The sequence below is a fragment of the Anser brachyrhynchus genome, assembly GCF_964034855.1.
Source record: "Anser brachyrhynchus genome assembly, contig: SCAFFOLD_120, whole genome shotgun sequence".
In the NCBI taxonomy this organism is placed as follows: Eukaryota; Metazoa; Chordata; class Aves; order Anseriformes; family Anatidae; genus Anser; species Anser brachyrhynchus.
The window spans coordinates 83,910-96,675 of NW_027663910.1; the positions used below are offsets into that span (position 1 = coordinate 83,910).

Here is a 12,766-nt window from a genome sequence, read left to right on the forward strand (position 1 = left end):
CTCCCTGGCGACTGCAGCGGAACGACATTAGCTGCTGGCCATGGGCACTGTAACCAGATGTGTTGCATCCGTCCTCTGCAGGGCTGCACGTTCCTCTGTGTGTTGGGACTGTCTGGAGCAAAGCTGCAGCACGAGAGCATCCATGCCTTGGAAAGCGCTCTTCAGATCGTCAGCATGTGCTCCGCGTCGCTGAGGAAACTTGAGTGAGTGTGTGGCAGCGTTGCAGGGCGTGCGTGCTGCCTGGGACAGCGCAAGGGGGCTGACCAGCAAGAGACGTGGCCTCCTGGCTTGGCCTCCTTTGTCCCTGGCAGGATTGAGGCAGCACCCTGAGAGGCAGCAGGCGGCCCCTGGGCTTAGCTCAGGGCAGCCAGGCGCAGGCCCTCCAAGCAGAGCCTGCCAGTCGTGGTGCTGGAGCGAGCCCTCACCAGGGCACGAGGCTCCTTGGTGCCAGAGGCAGGCCCCTCTGGGCAACAGGGCCAGGAACAGGGCTCGGGCCCAGCCCCGTGATCTCAAGCCGCTGGCATTGTAGGTGCTCTGTGGGCAGCACCTGCTTTCCTCCACTAATGAGAGGGGCTGTGGCCGGCTGCAGGTCGCAGCCATCGTGCCTCAGGGGAAGGGTCCAAGCCATCTTGCGTGCGCCCTCCCCGTGTCCCTTGTGAGCGGGGTGTGTTGCGCCCCGAGCTCTCCAAGTCCCCAAGACACGCACTGGCTGTGGGACAGCAGGTGGCCCTGGCTGGCGCCAAGGGGAGATGTGGGAAGGGGCGGAGCGGGGCGAGCAGGTCTGCGCCTGGGGCGCCACTGACTTTGCGCTTCTCTCCCCGTGTGCCGGGGCAGTGTCCGTCGGGGTCACCAGCGGGACGGTGTTCTGCGGCCTCTGTGGCCACCCTGAGAGGGCCGAACATACAGGTACCGCACCTTAGTCTGAAGAGTGGGAGGCTGGCGTGGGTGCGCTTAAGGATGTCAGTCATGAAGAGACGGGCAGGCTGGGGCAAGCACATATGCCACAGCCTGCCGGTGGCGGCCCAGATGGCACCGGTCTCCACCTGAGGTGGGAGAATGGGCTCAGAGACTTGTGGTTCCCGCTGGGTCCGCTTGCCCTGCTGCTGGGTTGACCTGTGCCTGAGGGTGTAGTCCCAAAGCTGGGGAAAAAAAAAACACAAGGAAACCTTGAGGAATATAGGGAGGCCCGCAGCTTGTGTAGTCTTTTCTATAGCTCGTATAGTCTTTTAGCTGAGAAAATAAGGGAGCAGAGAGACAGGCAGCCTTGAGCTAGCAGAAGCAAGGAAGATATGGGATAAAAGGTAAAAACAAGAAGGAGAACAACAGCTCCAGACTGATCTATAGTAACCTTTTGCTCATTAAGGGTCATAAACGTATTAAAAAACATACCCATCAAAATGCTAATGTATGCTGATGTGGGATTTGGTGTCCCCTCCTCCCCCGCTCTTCCTCTGTAATGTGCAAACTCCGTAGACATAAGTTAGGTGAGCTGTAATAGCCAATCAAAAGTAGCCAAAGAGATAGCTTTCACAAGTTTGCTGTGTATAAATAACGGTGATTCAAGTCTGAAGTGTGCTGGCTTTGCAAAAGATCGCCAAGCACCTGACTCTGCAGAGTTATATAATTAGTTATTTAATTAAAAGACCTTCGTGTGGATTTCAGCTCTGTGTGCTTATTGGTGCAGTCCACTGGGCATGCACCTATGGACAACAAGGGGAAGTAGCCCTTGGCCTTGAAGGGTGGGGCAAGGCCGCTTTCCTAACCATGTCAACGTGTTCTCTCTCTGTGGCAGTGATTGGCCATAAGGTGAACTTGGCTGCACGCTTGATGGTGCACTACCCTAGGCTGGTGTCCTGTGATGAAGCCACCTCCGCAGCCTCTCGCCTGCCCGGTTGCTTCTTCAAGGAGTTGCCGGAGACAAAGCTGAAAGGCGTTACCAATCCCGGCCATATCTATCAATATGTGGGAATCGCCGAGAAGTGGTGAGTGTCTTCCGAGCCATCTGGATGGGGGCACAGGGACCCCAAGGGTGCAACCTTGGCCGGCAAAGAGGAGCTGTGCAGCAAGAGACCAGCCTGGTCTCCCGCAGACATCCCTTCCCCGTGGCCAGGAAGATCCAAAGGCCTGGCACGGGTCTGCTTTGTACCTCTCTGCCTTTCTGTCTCCTGCTGCTAAGAGAGCCGGGAGTGATGCCAGTGGGGTGGGGAAGGTTGTCCTGGCTTTGGAGACGCACGCTAGCCGTGCAGGCTTTGTCCAAGCGGCTTTCCGCTTTCCGCTGGGCTCCCTGCGCTGTGCTTGCTCCACTACGTGCAAGGCTACGGCAGAGGTCATTCTGACGCAAGGAGGAATTTTTTCCCAGCTCCTTCTGCGCAGGAAGCTTTGGGTCAGTCATGTCGCCCTGGGGAAAGGTGGGCCACTGGGCCACTCTTCCTCCTGTCTGCCTGCTCAGTTCTCAGGTGTCCCTCTGGGCCATGGTTGGAGGACCTTTTGAATGTTAACGTTGCTGTCTCTTGAAAACTATCAAAAGACTTGAGCCAAAGGTGCCAGATGCTTGGTGTCCTGAGCCACTAAGTGACACAGGTCCTCCTTTCCAAGAGGCTTCTTTTGCTTGTCCAGGGTGGCAAAGCAGTCTACTAGCCTACAGCACACCCCGGCTTCTTTGCCCCATCTGGGTTTTCTTTGGTTTTGGCCTCTGGCGAGGGACTCCCCTGACGTTCGTGGAAGACTGCGATGCCTCTGCCCTGTGCCTGGCCCTCCTCCCCCACCCCCGGGACTGCGCACCCTGCGTTCCTTTGCAGTAAGAACCAGGCGGCGTGAATCTCTAGCTCTCCTGTCTTGGCAGGCGTGGGCTACTGGGGGCCTTTTCTGCAGCTCAGGTGCCTTTTGCTTTTGCACCGCAGGGTTGTCACCGTGGAACTGACCGAGGCCAACGTGAGGCAGCCCTTCTCTGCCATCCGTATGCTGGTGGCCAGGGCTCTGGGCCTGCAGGCGGGTGAAACGTGCGAGGACAGGCAGCGCACCCTGCAGGCCAAGCTCCAAGGGGCGATAGAAGAGAGCAGATATTGCCTCCTCAATGACATTCTCCTCGTCAAGGTGGGAGCGAGAGGGTGAGACTGCCTCCTGAGGTAGTCTGGTTGTTGTCTGGGTGTTCCGCTGGGCAGGCTTAGCTCCGGGCTGGGAGCCGCGGGGCTCATAGCACCGCGTTCTGATTCCTGGGTCCGGGGAGGCTCCCTGTCTGTGGTGACTTCATGTCCTGCGCATGAGCCAGGTGTCTTGGTCAGCACCCTGGAAAGGCCAGTGAAGAGAGGCTCGTGTTGACCTCATGCAAAAGCAGAGGCGCTTTGTTCTGCCGTCGAGCTTGGTGGATAGGCATGCCTGGTCCCAGGATGATGTTTCTTTCTGACTCTGCTTTCCCGTCCAGTTTGCCGTCCCGGACAAGATTCGCAAGATGCATGACACTCCAAGGAAAAGGGAGTTGCACCTGACTTGTATGCAAGTGCTACAGAAGGTGAGCGTTCCTCCTTCCACCTGGGTCAGAGAAAGAAAACAACCCTGCCCGCTGCAGGCTCCACATCAGAGCGGCCTGAGTGGGCAGCAGGACGATGTGCCAGGGTCATCGCCCTTCAGGGCCCAGGAGCCCCTCCTCCCAGAAGCCCCTCTCGAGCCCTCCCCATATGCCTAGTAGCTCGCCTCCTGTTAAGTTGGAGGGTATGTGCCCTGGAGGAGGATTGACGCCTTCTGCGTTCCTTTGCCCAAGTTCCCTCCTTCAGAAGGGCAAGTGGTGCTTGAGGAGACCTTAAAGTCTCGCAGAAATGAACAGCCAGTAAGCTTCTGAAGAGGGAAGCGGCTGGGGAGAGACTTCTGAGTATTCTCCGTCTCCGGAGAGAGGGGCTACATTTCCTCCCCTAGAAGACGCTTGAGAATCCACCAGACCCCACACAGAACCGTCTGCTTTTTTCAGACCCTTGGAGGAGAATTCGGCATATTTGTCATCGACAACGCCCACTTCATCGACCCTGCCTCCTGGATTATCATGTGGCCCGTGCTCCAAAGCGTCACGCTCTTCATGGTCATGAGCTTAGCTCCTGGCCACGAGAGAACGGAGAGCTTTTTCAAAGCTGCAGCACAATGTCTGTGAGCACAATGTCCCAGAGAATCAGCTGTCTTCATCTGGAAGAGCTGAAACCTGCAGCTGTGGTGCAGAAAGCCTGCCAGGACCTTGGAGTGGTCAGCATCCCCAGGGATCTAGCAAGGTATGTTGCAGGCCAGGGAGTTCTTCCGGAGGGGCTGGACCTACGCCGCCCACGGAAGGAAGTCGCCCCGCAGGAAAGGAAGCACGGGGCCTTCTGGCAGCATCCTTGACTCCAGCAAGGACCTGGGTTTCTCCTTAAGACTCACCACAGCAGGCGGGAGCTAAGAATAGGCAGCTCCCAAGATGCAGCACGCGGGCAGTGACAGCCCTTTGCTGTTGCAGAGGAGGGAGGGCAAGGCAGGGAGGAAAGGGGAGAGAAGAGGAGAGAGGAGAGCAGAGGGAGGTGGGTGCCCAAGCCTTAGCGTGGCTGAGGCGTGCAAAAGGCTTTGACCTATGTGGCCAGGCTGCAGGAGGGATTCCCAGGAGCAGGGGTCCAGCCAGCTGCCAGAGCAGATCTGGGCTCCTGAGGACAGGGAAGGTCAGGCTTGCTGCGTTGTGCTTTGGACATTGTCCACGACCATTTCCCCACGGACTCCAGCAAACGGTGTAGGGTCAGGGGGTCCCAAACGCCCAAGCCAGTGGGAGGACCGCCCCCTTCTGAAGTGCGCCGTAGCTGTGACGAAGAGGCTGGTTACCCTGTGAGGCTGAGTGACTCGCCGCCCGCCCATCAGAACTGTGTCGCACCGTACTTCCCTGGTGTTGGTCACTGCTGGCTCTGCTCCTGCCCAGGTTCCTGATCCAAAGAAGCTCTGGCATCCCATATTACTGCGAGGAACTGCTGCGCTGCCTGCGTTGCAACAACATGCGCTTGTTCCGCACTGGGAGGCAGGACAAAAAAGCAGAGGACGACTGGGAGGGCTTGATCGGTAAGCACTCTTGTTGCGCACTGGCGAGATGCTGTTGCACCTCCCTCCCCCCCGCACGACCGTGTCCTGTGGCTCTCCAGTGAGTCTGGGCAGAGTCCGATCTGGCAGCAGGACAGAACTTGATCTGGCTGAGGCGTGGGCTCCCGCACACCTTGCTGTCACCTTGGCAAGCCACCAGCTCCCTTGAGAAGAAAGCCCTTCTGCAGGAGAGGGACAGACCTGGGAAACTGTAATCCAAAACCATAAATGCCCGCAAAGGCGCTGGGAACTGAGGAGCTTGGCAGTAATGCAAGAGCACTAATTGCAAGAGCAATGCCAAGCAGAGTGCTGTTGCCCTGGGGACAGCCTGCATGGGCTTTGCTTTTTGGATTATCACCGGCAATTTCCCTGGCTGTGGGAGGTAGCGCGGTCAAAGGCAGCAACTACTGCGTTCTGTCGCGGGACGTTCATTCAGTACAGCTGGGCAGCTGGTGTGAAGGCGGAAAAAGAGTTGCAAGGGCGATGCAAACAAAAACACTGCAGTGGAAACCGGTTTGCCCCGCTCACTGACCGCATTCGGTGCGGGCCATGAAGCGCACCCGACCGTGACAGGTTGGACTTGCCCCACCTTGTTCATGCGCTCCCTCTCTCTCTCTCCCCAGCTTCTGCAGTCGAGACTTCACACCTCGTCTCAGCCACCTCAAGCTCCAGTGCTGGGAATAACAGCGGCAGGGTCTGCACCATCAGACCAGACGTCAGCCTGGAGACCACCGTGCTGCCGGCCACCTTGAAAGGTGAGCGGCTGAGTTCGCGGCTGTGCTGGGGTCCTTTCCTGGGGTGCACATGAGAGAGGGGCTGGGCATCGGCATGCTGTGGAGTCACCCGCTCAGCCGGGGGGTCCGTGCCAGGAAAGCGACTCCGGTCTGAGCAGAAAGAGCTCTGTGCTTAAGGGCACAGATGTCCCCCTCCGGGCTGTGGACCAGCTGTGAGCCTACCTGTGAGGCGCACAGCAGTTGCGGGGAGCTCCAAGTCCAGCTCTGAGGTGGTGAAAGCGCTCTCTGTTCTCTGTGTGCACTGCTGGGCGTCAGCCTAGTTCAGCTCTGCTAGGTCGCATCGCGGGTCGCATGTACCCGCAGGATCGTGCCCTCCCCATCCTTGGTGGAGGAGCGCTTGTCTGGGTCTCTCTTATCCCTGGGCCTTGTGGCCTGTGGTTGCCGGAGGAGTGGAGCCATCCTGAAGACATTCCCCTGGGCTGCGATTGCCCAGCAGGTGCCATCTTGAGGAAGAGAGGCCAAAGTCTACCCTGTTTCCCGTGGTGGAACTGTCCAGCCTCTCCAAGCTCAGGCTCTGGGACACAAAAGAGAGAGACGTTTTGCTTCTTCTTGACAGAGATTGCGCTGGCTGAGCTGGACCGGATCACGCTGAAGAAGCAGATGGCTTTGAAGTTTGCGGCCATCACAGGGCCGGTGTTTACCACCCAGCTGCTGGCTCACATCCTGCCCACCTGCATCAGGCAGCAGATGAATTACTTGTTGGACGTGCTGGTGAGCGACAACATCATTAAGTGGCTGAAGGACACAGGGGTGCCCAGAGACGTCCAAGATGCTGGAGAGGAGCCGTCCACCTCTCAGCAGGCAGGGAGCGGTAAGTGGTGGCAGTAACGTAGACCCAGGAGCGCTGTAGCTGAAAGGGGCCTTCCCCCACCAGCTTTGCGCAGAGGGAAATTCCCAGCGGCTGTTGAGAATGCCTCTACCACTCTGTCTGAGGCCACGATCCATTGCCTTGCAGGGGCGGAGAGGCCGTCTATGAGCGAGGAGACCACAGAGTGGCGGGCTGGCGTCCTGGCCTTCTGTGCCCCGCTGCTGCGGGAGGCAGCCTACGAGCTGTGGCCCGAGAGACAGAGGGCCAACGCGCAGCGCAAGCGTGCTGCGTTCCTGGAGAAGCACGCGCACAAATGCCGGAGCTGCCACGGAGGGGACTTTGTGGCCTTCCACCGCTTTGCCGTCCCCAGTCCCCAGGATGGGGAAAACTGCCAGGGCTCTGCGGACGAGGATGACTGGCACAGCTGGGAGGCCTTGGTGCTCGCTGGAGAACAGCTGAAGAAGGACAGGAGTCACACCCCTGAGGGTAGGCTGTGTGCGTGCTGCGGAGCCCCCTCCCTCTGGAAGCCCAGGCCCATGTGCTGGGGACCTGGTGGGCCCCAGCTTGCCAGGGATGAGCCAGGGGACGAGGATGATCACCGCAGCTCTTGTGCCCTGGGTCTGCTCGGCAGGAGCCTTGCAAGCCCGCAGCTCTTAGCCCGGGCTACGTGGGGAGGTCCTTGACACGCTCTCTCTTCTTCCCAGGTAGTGCAAATGCCCTGCAGCAGCAGCAGGCTTTCTCGGAGGAGGAGTTGAGGTGAGGAGACAAGGTTCTGATGATTGTGGAAACCAGTGAGCTCCAGAGCAGACAGATGGAGCTCTGCCGTTTGGCTGCTGGCTGGGACTCCAGCTCTGGGACGAGGAGGCTGGCTGTGGGGTGGGAGCTGGGATGAGACAGCAGGAAACTGGGCTTTTGTTGCTACCTGTAGGGAGAGCAGGGTCATCTCAGGTGATGCTCATCCGCTCTTTGCTCTCTTCTTTTCCTGGCATCCTGCCGCTGACCAGAGCGTCAGAGCGGTTTCCACCAGCGGGCGAGTGGACAACTGCGCAGCCCAGCAGGACCGAAGAGAAGGACGGTGGCGAGTGTTCCTGCAAATGCGAAGCCATCATCGAATCAGTGCTTGTGCCTTTGGCTCGCCACTATGTGGCAATAGGCAACGCTCCCCGAGCCTTCTATTACCTGCTGGAGTGTGCGGCTGCCTACCTGCACGTCTCCAACAGCTACATGGTGAGTGGCCCTGCTTGCCAGCACGCACCGCACCTGGAGTCCACTGCAACAGGACACGCCGGCTAAGGGGCCTCCCAAAAGAAACAGCGGGGGCAGAGCCGGACTGTTTCCTGCGCTTTGCCTCTCCCGCAGCAAGAGACACGGGGCACTCAAGCAGGCCCGTCAGCACAAGCTGCATTACCTGGGAGGCGGTCTGAAGGCTCCCTTGGTGCCTGAGCTCCGAGCCCACGGGGCACTGTGCTAGGGCAGGGATCGCGTGGGGAGATGCGGGCCCTCCTAAGGCAGGTGCCACAGGAGGCAAGAGGGAAGGACGGAGCTGGCCAGGGGCTCTGCACCGATGCTCACCTGCTGCCTGTGTGCTTGCTCGAAGGCCCTTATGAAGCTGAACGAAGCGGAGGCCCTGAGGAACTCCATGGAGAAGACAGCAACTGCGTTAGACTGCTTTGAGGAGGCGACCTTCTTCAGCCTCAAAGGGGAGGTAAAGCGGCAGGGTGACGCAGAGGGGTGTCCTGGAGGATGGAGCCGGATGCTTTCCCTTCTTGCAGGGGGCGTCCCTGCTATAGGCAGCCCCTGGTACATTTCTGCAGCCTCTGCAGGAGGAGAGGCTTGGGAAAGCGGTCCGTGTCTGCCCGTCTCCCTCTTCCTGTGCAGGTCTGCTGTAATCTAGGATGCGTGAGGCTGGCCAAGAAAACGACCAGGCGGGCGCTGAGCCTTCTGAAAAAGCAATTCCCTCAGACGCGCGCCGGAGCCTTTGTCAAGTCTCTGTGGGAAAGGTTTCAGGGTGCTCTTTGTGCCCCAAACAGAAGAACACCCTCCCTTCCGCCAGAGGCTCGGTAAGCAGCAGAAGGGAGCACATGGGAAAGGAAGAGTATTCTGGTGCCAGGCATTCAGGCCCAGGCCTGCCTGGACTTCAGGCCATACCTACGCTGTCCCATAGCTCGTTAGCAGGACCGAGGCATTAAGGCACGACGTGTGAGTCAAACAGCGGGCAGTGCAGCCTCACGCTGCCCCCCTGTGCGGTCCCTGGGCCTTTGGGTAGAAAGCAGCTTGTGCCGAGGGATGCACCTGCTGGCACGTTTCGGATGAGGCCAGGGGTGCCTGGGAACAGAGAGATGTGAACAGGGAGGACGGGCTTAACAAGGGAAGGAAGGCAGTCTGGAGTGACCTCCAGGGACGGGATGGGGTTGGGTTAAGGTGTGCGTGCGGGGCGGGGAGCGTGATGATGAGGAGGCGCAGAGTTGCGATAGTCCTTCTCCTGCTGGTGCCTGGCATCACTTCCCCCCCCCTCGGTGCCGTAGTGCCAGCACACCCTCTGTAGCGGTCGGCTGCCCCTGGCAGCACTTCTTCATTTGCGCACTTCCATGCCGGCAGCCCTTCCAGCACCAGCTCCCTTCCTCTGAGGAGGCGGACGTGTCTCAGCCGCCACCCCACTTTCCCCTGCCCAGCCTGACTTGGTGCTCTACAGCCGTGCCTCTGGGCTCAGCAGTTTCTCTTGTGTGCCAGGAGGAAGAAGCTCGCCTGGATGCTTCAGCAGACCCGCTGCCTCTCCTTACTGGGGCACCTCTACAGCCTGGAGGGCACATCAGGAGGACGGAGGTTCTCCCGCCTGGCAGCTCTCATGAAAGCCAACAGGGACGGGAGAATGGACTCCTCTCAGGAAGAAGACTCCCTCTCCGCCAACTGCCTTTGCGTCCCTCCTCTTCTTAGTGTGTCTTAATAAAACATCTGTTGTCTTACGGTGGTGGTTGTCGGGGCTCGCCAGGGGAGGTTCAGGTTGGAAATAAGAAGAAAGTTCTTCTCAGAAAGGGAGAGCTCGCTCCCACAGCGAGAGATGCGGGGCACTGAAGAAGGCCCGTCAGCACAAGCTGCATTGCCGGGGAGGCGGTCTGAAGGCTCCCTTGGGGCCCGTGTGGGCACCTGGAGGGAGACGGCATGGTCAGGGTGGGACACGGGCAGCTGCCAGGGGCTGGCACCGGTCTGCAGGGCAGGCAGAGCGCTGCTGCCACCGTGCCAGCATTGGCCTCAAGACCGGGGCGGGGAGCCACGGGCCAGGCTGCTCTGTGCCCACAGAGGCCCGTCCCACCCCCACTGGGGGGCACAGAACCCCCAGCGCTGTTGCGACCGCTGGGCTGGTGCCCGGGCAGCTCAGCCTTCCCCCCCTCCCCGCCCCACTGGGTGTCCCCTCGCCTTCTTCTCCGCTCCCAGTTTGCCATCGGGCAGGTGCCTCCCCTCCAGCCTTGCTCAGGGCAGGTATTTCCTCCCCGAGACGGCGTGGGGTGCGTTTTTCTGCCGTTTCCCTTTGTGGGTTTCCGGGAAAACGGTTTGGGAAGAGGGAGAGGCACAGGCACAGGGAGAGGAGAGGAACGGCACGGGGGGGCGTTCCGGAGTCCCCGCGGGGTCAGGTGGGCTGCTCCGTCCCGAGGCATGCTGGGAGCTGTAGTCCTGTCTGCAGCTCCCTTCCCAGGCTGGTGGGGCTGGAGGCCGTGCTGGCTCCTGCAAGCCCTGGCAGGGGCTGCACCCCTCTGCGTGGCCCAGGGCACTGTGCGGGCCAGGGTTTCTGCAGTGAGCACGCTGGCAGCTCCAGGGTGCTCATGCCCAAGAGAGCAAGGGAGCATTCAGCCTAGACATCTGGCGGGTCCCTGTGCGTAACATGGGGTCGACAACTGTTGGGCGCCACACCACTGGCCTCAGACACCTGCACGCACAGCTGGGATGCCCGTGAAAACTCTAGTGCCTAGGTATCCGTGGCTACGCACCACTGCTGAGCACTGCTGGGAGCAGGCAGGGCGGGCCTGGAAAACGCCCGTGCCCACCTTCTCGGCCCCTGACAGCTCTAGGGCTGCAGGAAGCCTCCCAGCGGGCTGTTCTGTGGAGGGCGGCGTGTGGGGCTGGATGTGGGGCAGGGAGAGGCCCCTCCGCTCTGGCCCTTTGTGTGGGTGGAGGCGCAGCAAGGGCAAAACGGCTGTGGTGGGCCTGGTGCAGGCACGGAGGGGCTCCGCACCTTTCTTCTGGATTCAGGAGCTTCGGCCCCAGGGTGAGGCACGTTCAGAGGGAGCCTTGCTAACAGCCCGTGCCCCTGATGCGCAGGCCCTCCTGAGGGGTGTTGCCCCCTCAAGCGACCGCTCAGCTTAGAAATCCCCACCTGAGCCACACACTGGTTCTGGTCATGCAGGTGGAAGAAGAGGGGGAGGAGGGTGCTCTGCACTTGCTTCTTCATCTCCGTTTCATGGGTGCCCTCTGCCACCTCCATGGCGTCCTTGCAGAGAAGGATGGAGAGCTCTCTCACGCAGCTGGACTCCTGGTGAGACAGAACAAGTGAGGACCTCAGTCCAGGCTCTTCCGAGCTCACAGTGAGCAAGGGGTCGGTGTGGCTGATAGGGAGACACGCTCCTGGCTCCCACTCTGCAGTGAGCTGTGGTAGGTAAGGCCGAGCGTGCAGGCAGTGCAAAATGGCTCAAGACGCAGGAAGGGCAAGGCAGTGGGTTGCAGATGCTCCACCCTGGGGCTGGCAAGGGGACACGTGGCAAGGGGAGAAGCTGCCACGGGCAGCGAGGGGCCGAGGAGAAGTTGCCGTTGTGGAGCACACGTCTGCAGGGCTCTGCACAGGGAGGGACTGCCCCAGCAGGAGAGCCCAAGAAGCACCAAGCAAAACGTTTCCAGCACGTGCCCAGGGGTCGTGGTGGGAGAAGAATTCGCAGGCCAGTGAGACACGCGGAGAGGGACGCACCACCCCCAGGCCACGTTCACGTGTCCCGTGGCCACGCTGGCCAAACCTCCGGCTTGCCCACCAGCCTTACGTTTTCAAAGAGGGGCAGGAGCCTCTCCGGCAGCTGCAGAGCGATGGGGCCAGCCACCTGCCCATCTGCCAGGCGGAGTGCGTTGCGGAGGACAGTCAGGGCCTTCATACTGATGGCGCCGTCGGCATCCTGCAGTTGCTGCATGACCTCTGGCAGCAGGCCTTGCAGAGTTACTGCCTGCATGAAACACAGCAGTTCTTTTTCAGGATCACCGAGGACCACTCCAGCAGAAGCCCTTTGCTTACAGCGGGCGCAGCCCAGGGCAGAGGTCTGTCTCCAGGCCAGCACGGAGCATGCTGAGGCCCCTCGGGACAGAAGGCTGCTGCGTTGGGTTGCAGAAGCAGCCACTTGTGTCAGCCTGGCCCCGTGTGGGGGCTCATCTTCCCAACCTCAGCAGGATGACTGCTCTGGGTAGAGTGCTCCTGCAGCTGAGGCAGCCCCGCGCTGGCTGGCCTGGGGCCTGGCATTGACCTCTTCCTGGCACAGCAGGAGGTGCCTTTGAGCGGACACCGGTGCCGCTCTCCTCGTGCTGCACAGTCCAGGGGCTGGCCAGAAGCGCTCAGGGGCCGATGAAGAAGGCAGTGAGAGCAGTGGAGCCACTACCGCCCCTCCCGATTCCTGGCAAAGTCCAAGCAAGCCTCTGCGGGCAACAGCGCCTGCAGGCCAGCCCCAGGTGGGTGCCGCCACTTGGCCCAGATGCCCCCACTCACTGTCTTGGGTCTCGTAGGCAGCACGACGACGCTTGTGACCGCCATCCTACGCAGCACCAAGGACTGACTGTGCATGTGTGACTGAAGAAGGGTCAGGATGCAGTCATCGATGTGCTGCTCAAAGTCTACGCAGTCCAGCAACTGAAAGACACTCAGCAGGCCCGTGAGAGCCTGGCCCAGCCGGCAGGACTCCTGGCAGTACGCTGAATCACCCCTCCCACACAGCTCGGGGCAAGGGCCCCGGAGCCAGTCACAGCTCTGCCTCGCGGCACGCAGCACAGCTCCCTCGCCTGCTGCTTCTGCCCGCTGAACCACTTGCAGCCTTTTGCTCCCCGGACTTTCGGAAGAGGTTGT

At 60.5% G+C, this 12,766-nt stretch overlaps 1 protein-coding gene across 1 annotated transcript; it reads left to right on the forward strand.

The window, feature by feature from the left end:
- Positions 1-749: 749 nt before the first annotated feature.
- LOC308186658 (adenylate cyclase type 10-like) lies at positions 750-8,796 on the forward strand (the record flags this gene model as incomplete). Its single annotated transcript, XM_080608778.1, is given in 14 exon segments — positions 750-906; positions 1,793-1,982; positions 2,901-3,093; positions 3,422-3,508; positions 3,962-4,123; positions 4,126-4,253; positions 4,922-5,058; positions 5,700-5,831; positions 6,427-6,681; positions 6,826-7,164; positions 7,383-7,434; positions 7,683-7,905; positions 8,276-8,383; positions 8,557-8,796. Coding segments are annotated over 14 exon segments (2,349 nt in total). The 3' UTR covers positions 8,743-8,796.
- Between the last annotated feature and the right edge of the window lie 3,970 nt (positions 8,797-12,766).